General features: G+C 42.5%; 2 protein-coding genes across 2 annotated transcripts; both read left to right on the top strand.

Annotated features, from left to right (window-relative positions):
* Positions 1 to 342: 342 nt before the first annotated feature.
* LOC135401633 (uncharacterized) lies at positions 343 to 4,872 on the top strand. The gene is made up of 8 exons (XM_064634146.1): positions 343 to 445; positions 3,604 to 3,790; positions 3,849 to 4,004; positions 4,106 to 4,153; positions 4,208 to 4,372; positions 4,579 to 4,615; positions 4,684 to 4,698; positions 4,763 to 4,872. Exons 1-5 carry the CDS (start codon positions 425 to 427, stop codon positions 4,267 to 4,269), a joined length of 474 nt encoding a protein of 157 aa, XP_064490216.1. The 5' UTR covers positions 343 to 424; the 3' UTR covers positions 4,270 to 4,372; positions 4,579 to 4,615; positions 4,684 to 4,698; positions 4,763 to 4,872.
* Positions 4,430 to 7,167, top strand: LOC135377735 (uncharacterized). Its single transcript, XM_064610379.1, has 7 exons — positions 4,430 to 4,441; positions 4,579 to 4,615; positions 5,263 to 5,343; positions 5,417 to 5,613; positions 5,779 to 5,938; positions 6,067 to 6,186; positions 6,548 to 7,167. The coding sequence occupies exons 1-7, from the start codon at positions 4,430 to 4,432 to the stop codon at positions 6,556 to 6,558; spliced, it is 618 nt and encodes a 205-aa protein (XP_064466449.1). The 3' UTR covers positions 6,559 to 7,167.
* Positions 7,168 to 10,404: the final 3,237 nt, after the last annotated feature.

Below are 10,404 nucleotides of genomic sequence, written 5' to 3'. Positions count from 1 at the left end.
ACGTCATGCACGGGTATACATATCACATTATTTGTTTAAATGAACGCACGTTTATTCTTTCGCCCCACAAATGATTCACGTTTTCGAGCGCCGCTCCATCGACCGACATAACCAGACATCTTTCTGAACATTAGCAAAGCCAACTATTTCACAAAAATTACTTTGAACCCTTGGCCACCCCTTCTCCTTATTCTTCGCTTGTGTAAGCTAGCTATTATGAACGGTTCGTCGATTTCGTCATTGTTCGTGTTACCGCGCGCCACCACGAGGGGGCCGAAGTAAAGGAAGCTGCAGAAAATAAAATATCCAAGCCGATCCGGTAGCGATAGTTTTGGCGGCTGTTGTGCTTTGCTCTGTCCTTTGTTTGGTGCAGAAATCACCTAATGTATACGTTGTCCGTCGTGTTCATGCGTCTGAAAACAAGATGAAGCCGTCAACTGTCACTGTAAATATATCTCACTGTGGTGCGTTTGAAATGACAATGTTGTAATTCAGGCGCTTTTGGAAAAAGTTCTTGCGTAGGGCGGGTTTGCGGTTAGGCCTAACAGTCGAGCGTTCCTAAAGATTTGTCCTAAGTCCACAATGCCAAAATACAAAGAACGATATTTGCGTGAAAAGGCTTCCGCAGAAGCTCGTGCTGCAATTGATTTGTTAAGTGATACGACGGAATGCACGCTACCTCGTGTGCTCGCTAATGTACCCGCGCCAGGAAATGAAGGGGAGGTAGCTCACAGCAGTGACCAAGAGACAGCCGGTCCAAGTAGACGCGAACGCATTCGAAATCCTGATTCTCCCGGGGGTAGTGTAGCATATGTCAGTGAACGTAACGAAAGCTTTACTACGTACATGCCTGACAGTTCCTCAGACATATCAAGTGCTAGCGACAATGAACTCGACGCATCTCATATCACGGCGGAGTTGCGAGAGTGGGCTGTTACTGAAGCTATTAGGCAGACGTCATTGACTAAGCTTCTAAAGATACTACGACGTTACGAGCGCTTCAGCACCCTGCCCATGGATGCTCGGACACTCTTGCAGACACCCAGGAATCGCTCCAAAGACGTTACTGATATGCCTCCTGGCCAGTACTACCATTTTGGCTTATTTCAATGTCTCCAGCACATTCTGGAACGAATCGATGAAGTCCCAGAGCATATTTTGTTGACATTTAACGTTGATGGCCTTCCTCTCACAAAAAGCACGAAAAATGAATTGTGGCCAATACAGTGTAAGATTATGTCCCTGCCAGATGTCCCACCATTTGTAGTTGGCACGTACTGCGGAAGCGGAAAGCCTTTTCAGCCAAATGAGTATCTCAGGAAATTTATAGATGAGCTCGCTTGCCTCCTCAAGGAAGGTATTTTTGTAAAGGGATCAGTAGTCACTGCCGGATTTCATGCCATGATTTGTGATGCCCCTGCACGTGCCTACATATATGGAACCAAAGGTCACACGGGTTATGCAGGATGTCCCAAGTGCACAGACGAGGGAGATTATGGCGCGCATCGCACGTTTTACTCTACCACTAGCTCGGCCTTGCGAACGAGTCAATTCGCGCACAGTCAGATGCTGATCACCATCGCAGCTTCTCAGTAATAACAGAATTACCAATTGACGTTGTTAAAACAGCGCCACTAGATTACATGCATTTGGTATGCTTAGGCGTCATGAAAAAGCTGATCCTGCTTTGGGTTTCAGGCCCGCTGAGTGTGCGCATTGGACCATCGCAGAGGGCCATTATGAATGAGAATGCCCGAAGAATTGAAAAATGCATTCCAAGAGAGTTTGCGCGCAAACCTAGGGCAGTAGATGAGGTGGACCGGTGGAAAGCCACAGAGTTTAGACTGTTTTTGCTTTACACAGGCCCGATCATCTTCGAGCAAGTGCTTCCAAAACCGCTTTTCGAAAACTTTCTAACCTTGCATTCTGCGATATCTATATTGGCAAGGGAGGACCTGTCTCAGTCGGAAAATCAGTACGCCTCGGCACTTCTCTCTCATTTTGTGCGTGCCTTCGCGGAATTGTATGGTCAAGAATATGTGTCGTACAACGTGCATTGTTTGCTACACCTGGCACGTGATGTTGAAAACCTGGGGCCCCTGGATTCCTTCAGTGCTTTTCCTTTTGAAAATAACATGAAAATTCTTAAAAGACAGATCAGGAAACCAAGGGCTACACTCAGCTCATTAACCGCTTCAGTGAAAAGAAGCTTGCAAACATAGGACCTGTTCGACAGGCAAAGGCAAAGCTTGGCCTTAGGAACTCGCACAGTCATGGTCCACTAATTGAATCATGCAGTTCACCACAGTATGGTACCCTGAAAACGTCCAATTTTCTGTTAACAACAAATGGCCCAGACAGGTACTGCGTGATAAATGGGGACATAATTGAAGTGGAAAACTTTGCGACACTGCAGTCCTCGGGAAAGCCCTGTGCAGTTGGTAGAAAACTGACTCCTATGCATGACTTGTTCTCCAAACCTTTTCCTTCATCATTAATTGGGATCTATGTCGTGTCAAAGGAACCAAATCTGAGAGCCTGGCCACTACAAAACCCACAGAAAGCTATTTGCCTGCCCTACAACTCCGCATTGGTTGCCATGCCCCTGTTGCACTTGCAGTAGGACATGCATGTGAGCTGAGAATGATTGTGGTAATCAGGACCTGTGTGTGGATGTGAGTGAGTGTGAGTGAGTAACGGAGTGCATGTGAGTTAGCAAGAGGTCCAGTGGAAAGTAGAGTATAGGTTAGCAAACGGAGTGATTGTGCATACAGAAAACAGTGTTAGTGAGCTAGCTAGCTAGCTTCAGTGAGTTTGATTTCTTTCTTTTTTTTTTTGCAATGTGAGTGAGCGTGAATGAGCACAAGCGAGTAGCAGACAAGAGTGTCAATATCTCAAATAACATTTGTCTATTTCTGGGTCTTATGTTTCACTGATTTCTGCCCTGGGCAGTGCAAAGGAGAAAAAAAAATACTTAGTAACGTAGCATGGATGGGCTTTTGCACTGGCTTGGTTCAGCTTTGGTGTGGCTTACTTTAGTCTGACCAGAGTGGCTACACACCGCAACAAGTGTTCCTGGAGTGCAAAATTTAAGAAACTGAACTTGGTAACTTGATTGGTACGGCCATATTTTGTCATCGTGTGCTAACCCTTATTTAAATGTACCGAGCTGACAAAATGGGCAGGCCATGCTTTGGTCAAACTTACTGATGACTACACTCGCTTGTGCTCGCTCATACTCACTATCAGTGAATGAACTGAGTGCGAGTCTGTGAATGAAAATCAATGAATGAGCAAATTGTGGGTCAGGTGGCGTAGTGAATGAGCATGAGTGCGTGAGCAAAAATTTCAGCCCAATGGAATGAGCGTTAGTTGACAAATGAAGTGTGTGCGGACTAGTAAGTTTGAGTGAGTCAGCGCAAAACTGATCAGGAATTGAATGGCCATGAGTAACCGAGTGAGAATGAGGACAGGCAGCGGTAAGTGGAGTCACCACAGAACTCGGGGAGCATGAGTGAACAGGGAGGGGGTACCTGATGGGTGTTGATGATGCAAATTTTGTATATGTGCCTGGGTTTAAGATTTGCTACTTCCAACCTGCAGCCGCCTTTTGCAATTGTGCATTTTGTGTTGCGCAATGAAGTCGAAGTTATCCCGTGCTCGTGGCTGTCCGGGAATACATGCATGTGGCCAAACTTACCAAGCCACAAAGTCGAAAAGCTCATAAGAAAAGGATGTCCTCCTGGAAATTCCTGCCAAGAAGTTGAGGTGGAAGTGAAAGGAATCTTCAGTAAGTGTTTCAAACCTACTATGAGAAGGAAAGCAGCTACCAACTTCCTTTCTTTCAGAATGTTACGAGGATGCCAGAAAGATGCTTCCCGTTTCCGAATATACCTCTGACCTCGTGGATGAACTACCCCCAAAGAGGACCAGACGTCCCAAGGTGTTCGAAAGTTCTTCAGATGACGACTTTCCTTCGGTTCCTCCAAGCTTTGCAGCCAGGGGTACATTCAAATAGTAAAACATATTTAGTTGAGTGATTAATCTCTCCATGCCCGTTTGCTACTTGTATTTGGTACTGACAGATGGAACTCTCATTTTACAGAAAAGTTGCTTCCCAAACGCACACCAGTGCATGCTGTTACCTTGGGTGGTATGACATTTTTAATGCGTAGAAAACATCAATGTAATATATTTGGTTTCGTAGACTCCGAACCTTCTACCCTTGTTGATCACAGGGATTCATCTATGACAGGGACACGTAAGTGAATTTAATTTTCCATTATTAGCATGCCATCCATTTTCCAGAGTTTTAGGTGAAGCTTTTTTAATATCTGAAAGCTGCATTTTTCAGATCGTGAGCACTGTCCAGGTAAATATGCTTGAATCTTTCTGTATCTTTTCGTATGTATGTATTTATATTTAAGTTATGGCGTATGTGGTTATGCACTGCTATAAATAAGTGTTGTCTAGCTTGGGTTGTTGTATAGCCCTTGGTGTCACTGCTTGCTACTGGACATTCGATGTTGTTGTGCCATTAAACATGAAACATGATCCTATCACTGCTTGCTACTGCAGGTCCAGCGGACGGAAGAATATTCGGAACTAGAGGGAGGTATGTGTGCTTCTTTCTTTGTGTTTCATGTAACCATGCACTGACATCGTCTTCTTGCACACCTGAAGCTTCGTTCAGAACTGGTAAGTCCTCTACCCCATTTTTCACTTGTATTATGTGGTATTGTTTATGTGCTATGCTATTTAGGTTGTGCAGGCGATTCACCACCAATCACTTGTAACCAACGAAGTAGCCAGGTTCCACAACGACAGCTACATACCGGTAATCATACAAAACTGATCAGAGAATTCATTCAATTCAATTGTTCTTGCATCAAGTGTGTGGCTCTCACGTTAGTTGTGTGAACTGTTTTGTTCAATGGTCATTTTGGACAAAAAATAAAATTTTCACCCTGCACGACTGTTCTCAAATATTTTATGTGTTTTGTGTTCAAAAAGGTGCCATCCTGTAATTTTGCTAAGGTAAAAATATAGACCTGAAACTGGGAAGACGAAAAAAAAAAAAAAGGCATGACCAACATCTCTGTTGAGACGTTGATAATTAAGATATGTCTTTTTGTGTACCTAGTCTTGGCTATAGACCAGTGCCATCAGCTTGCTTTTTGAGTTCGCTTATTTTAAAGATATAACATTCTCATGCGTTTTGTATGTTCAACTCGAGTATATTGTGGTCTTTACATATTACAGTACCAGCACATAGTGGAGCAAGAACTTTACCGGCAGCCAGTACAACTACTCGTTCACAAACGCAGGCAATTCCAGACTGCGGTGAGTGTCTCAATTGCTCATTCAATTCTGCCCTAAATTTGCGTTGAAATTTGTATTGAATTTGCGCTTACAGAGTTCCAAAGACAGGTCCTCAAGAGCCTCAACATACTCCGTATGGCCATGCAGCAACATGGTGAACTCCTATCAAGCCTAGTTCCCCAGCAATCTAGTCTCGTTGAGGCTCCGTTGCTCCTGTCAGAGCCACTTGACTCTGTAGAGGATGTTGACAACTTCGAACGGCAACTCACACCTGATCGTCAAAAACAGTTGGTAGGTATATGGCAGCCATTAGCAACCGTGTGACCACCTTATGTTAATGTGTGCAGTAACGAAAGTTGCTTCCAGCAACTTCCACACCATTTTTACAGTTCTTGTGGCAGCATTATTGTTGTTACACTGAGACAATGACTGTGTTGATTGCTACACTACTTGCAGGTGACTGAGCTAATGTTGCTGGGAGGAAGCTCCCTGAAATGTGCAGTCAAAAGGATTCTATCCCACATGTTCACAGACAAACTTGCACAGCTTTACAGCTGGGAAGGAAGAAAAGGAAAATTTAAATTTGTGGACCTTACTTTGCCAGGTCTAATCTTGCGTATGTATGATTTATTCTTTGTACAAAATTTAAACAATTCCTTCAAACTGTTTATTTGTAGCATATATGCACCATAAATAGATGCTGCATTGTGTGGGTGATCATTTCTTTTCCCTTTTTCCTGGCAGGTGCCCTTCACGCACAGAAAAAGTTTTCGAAAGTAACAGAGTTCGAGGTGCAGGTAGTTGCCAAGGAATGGCTGAGGCATGCTGGTAACAGGTGTAAAAGAGCCAAAAGCATTGAGTCTGGTAAGGATGCACACAATCATAAGTGTTTGCTGCTTTCTTAGATGTTAGATTGGACGAGTACAGTTGAGCCTCTATGTAACTAACGTCTGTCTAATGAAATTTTGTATTTAGCAAAACAGTGTTTGCTGCATTTCCGTGTCCTCATATGTTGTGGACTCAGAGCCTGTCTGTCTGTTTGAAATCCTAAAAAAAAAAACACATGCATGGGGAACATCTGATGTGTAATTGTGTTTTCATCAGTTCCTTGAGTAGTGCTAGGACCAATCTTCTACCCTGCACCATAGCCCAAATTTGTGCCCCTTGTGTGACCCCCATGGTAGTTCCGACTGAATGTTTTCTAATTTCGTTGCTTTCCTTCCAGCAGTTGCGTAAACTGCCTCAGGAGGCTACTGCGTGGGCTGCCTCAGGAATCTACCGCATGAACTTCCCCAGGAACAAACTGTTAGCCACACCACAGAGGCGGGGTGCCCTACTGTTCTGAGACAAGGTGGAGAAAATCACCAAAGAATAAGTGGATGTGTGGTGCCCTAAGAACAGTGGACAAGCAGTGGTCTTAAAAAAACAGCTGAATGTTGTTTGCAGCGGTTCAGTACATTCAGTGGTATCTTTCTTGTTTTGACCAGTTACATATGGCTAATTAGTACTCATTGTGTGTTTTGAATGATATTGGTCTGAATGCCTTGTCAATTGAAAAGTTGCAGCTCACAGACACCACTAAGGTGACTCCAATTCCGCCAACTTGTCTGTACTTGATTTTTTTTTCAAAAAGCTTTTGAATGAACACTGATTAGAAGTGTATAACTCTCACCTTATAATTTACAACTGCAAAATAATTCTGCTGCGTGAAAAAAGCAATATGTGCCACATAACTGCCAATGCATGATCTGCTTGTGGACTTTTACTGCAGTGTTTATTCTAGCAAAGGATACCTTTGAATGTGTTAATAAGATGGTCGACCTCCCCATTTTTTTCTTTCAAATATATATTAAAGCCTTGTCCCTAGGAGGCATATAGGCGCTGGAAGTAGTTGAAAATAATTGGTCGTTATTTTTGAATGAATTGTCATTCAGATGTGGGCATTTCGACCATTGCGCTTCCCACGCAGTTTGACTCCACATATCTTCATAACTATTTGGCATATTCAGTTGAATTTTTTTCCACGTAATGTCAGCTTAATCTTCGATATCCTTGCGCCAGAAAACTCCAAACTCCACGTCATGTCTGGGGTGGGTAGCATTGCATCCTAAGGTTTGCATGTGAGGAGATAAATCACAAATTTGCCTCATTTGTAAAATATGGTATATTTTTGGAACCTCGCTTCTCGTCCCCCAGTTGCGATACCCGAAAGTAATCTACATCATTGTGTTCGTCTGGAAATGCCCTTTCTTCTCGTAGCGAGTACATCGTATTGTGAATTAGGGCAACGCCCTCAACAGTCTTTTTTTTGAGGGGTGCCTACAGAAAATGCGTAAATTCGACAGCGCGCACCCGGTATATACTCGTGACATCGTTCATTTTACTCACAAACGTTCATGACGACTCAAAACAGCACATCAAAAACTTTTTGCTTCAGAGATGGTCGAATTTACGTTGCGAATGACGTTGAGTCACGAACGTAACTTCGACCATCTCTGGAGCAGATTTTTTTTTTATGTGCTGTTTTGAGTCATCATGAAGAACGTTCGTGAGTAAAATGAACGATGTCACGAGAGATGCGCACTGTCAAATTTACCCATTTTCTGTAGACACCCCTTACAAAGACTGTTGGGGGCGTTGGCCTAATTCACAATACGATGTACTCGCTACGAGAAGAAAGGGCATTTCCAGACGAAGACAATTATGTAGATTATTTTCGGGTATCGCAACTGGGGGACGAGAAGTGAGGTTCCCAAAATGTACCATATTTTACAAATGATGCAAATTTGTGATTTTTTATCTCCTCAAATGCAAACCTTAGGATCTTCAGAACTAAGGATGCAATGCTACCGACCCCCGACAACACGTGGAAAAAAATTCAGCTGAATGTCTAATAGTTAAGATATGTGGCATCAAACTTCGTAGGAAGCACAATGGTCGAAATGCCCACATCTGAATGATAATTCATTAAAAAATAACCACCAATTATTTTCAACTACTTTCAGCGTCAATATGCCTCCTAGGGACAAGGCTTTAATATATGTTTGAAAGAAAAAAATGCGGAGGTCAACCGGACCACTCAGCCTGATCCAGCGTGAAATCATTTTTTTTTCTTTCTTGAAATAGACAGATTGGTCCATTTTTCTTGCTCAAATAGGCATGTACTATACATACTGTGCACAGTTTAAACTCAGCTTAAGTAAGCTGACTTTTTTTCACCTACTTTGTACGTTTCTAAGTGTGTTATGGTATCAACACCAGTGTAAAACCTTCAATGTTTTGATGTAAAATTTAGCCAGCATAGCCTTGCTCAGCTCTGCTGTAGTAGGGCAATTTTATGGTTCACATTACTTTTTCACGCGAATTTTATACAAGAATGGCACTTTCAAGCCAAACTGTGATACAACTTGCCTAAGTGCAAGTTTGCCTGTTTTGTACAGCTTTTGTATAACTTGTATTTCATATAAGAAAGGGACTGTAAAACTAACCCGTATAAGGCAAGGTGTGTTAGCAGAGTCTAACTTCAGTGTAAAAGGCAGACACTTCTAAATATTTTTGTTTTTGTGCAAGATTTAGCCTGCTTAGCCTTGTTCAGCGCCGTGGCGTGTAAAGAGGTAATTTTATGGTTAATTATTTTTACGTGAATTTTATGCACGAATTGCATTTCCATGCCAAACTGTGATACAACTAGTCTAAGTGCAAGCTTACCTGTTCTGTAAAACGTTTGTATTTTGTACAATTTTGTATTTTATGTAAGAATGGGACCGCGAACCGAATTTGTACGAGAAGGCGAAGAACACTAGTACCAAAGGCACTGCCAAGCCAGGTTGTGATACATATATCTCATGTGAAACTATGCTCAAGTACCTGTTACAAATAAATGTTTTGACATGTAATCTGTTTATTTAATGGTTCTGGATGAACTGGGATAAATTGCAAACGAAAAAATACAAAAGAGTATAACATATAATACAGATGTGCATGGAAATGTACACGTCCCATTAATATCCAGACGTCTGGGAAGTGACATCTACTGGACGTCTACTGGATTTACAATGGCTACTGAAAGCATAGTCCCCTCAACGTACAAAAGACGTCAACGGGCTGTGTACGAAAGTCCATGGGACGTCCAAATCTCCACAACAAGATATTGCCGAGACGTCTCCGGGACGTATATTGTTTACTGGGGCGAGGATACCTTCTACCAGCAATAACTGAGGTACGTTTTTTGCTAATGACATAACTTGGAAAAAAATGTAGCCAGTTATGTATCTTGCTACCACAACTGGTAACTCGGCTGCAAGTTAACCATTCTGATTTCTAAATTTTTTTCGTATTTATTTCATTTCAACATGAATGACATTACTAAATGAGTTACATACAACACTTTACTAGTTATTACTGAACTTTGCTTTTGTTGCAGGTATGGACACAGCACCAAGCGGCACTCCTGGTTGAGTTGCAGGGCAAGGAAACCGACTTGGCTGCTGATGGAAGATGCGATTCTCCTGGCCACAACGCAAAATACCTCTCGTACAATTTCTATGATGAAAAGCTGAACAAGGTTGTCCATACAGTACAGGTTCAGGTATATTGTACCTTCGTATACTTCATACATTTTGCGTGAAATATTAACGATAACCAGATGTCCACAATAAAAGTCATTCACCTTCTCTATCAACAGTCAAATGAAGTGGCATCAAGCTACCACATACACCTGGAAGCACTGCAGCGTGGCCTTGAAGAACTGCATGATTTCAACGTCGGTGTACGATCTTTGACAACAGATCGGCATCCCAGTGTACGGAAATACATGCGTACGTCACACCCAGAGGTTAACCATCACTTTAATGTCTGGCACGTTTCCAAAGGTATGTACTGTAGCAGACAGGTATACTGAAATTAGTTACAAATGTAAACCTGCTAGGAGATCCTTAATTTTCCTTTTCATATTCTTCTATATAGGCATTCGAAAGAAGCTGATGAGTGCCAGCAAAGGAAGAGGTTGCGAAGCACTTGAGCTATGGTCAAAGCCCGTGGTGAATCATCTGTACTACTGTGTCACCCACAGCGAAGGAGATG

The sequence above is a fragment of the Ornithodoros turicata genome, chromosome 1 (assembly GCF_037126465.1).
Source record: "Ornithodoros turicata isolate Travis chromosome 1, ASM3712646v1, whole genome shotgun sequence".
NCBI classification, from domain to species: Eukaryota; Metazoa; Arthropoda; class Arachnida; order Ixodida; family Argasidae; genus Ornithodoros; species Ornithodoros turicata.
Note: the sequence above shows the minus strand (reverse complement) of the source record. Positions and strands in the feature narration are given on the sequence as shown.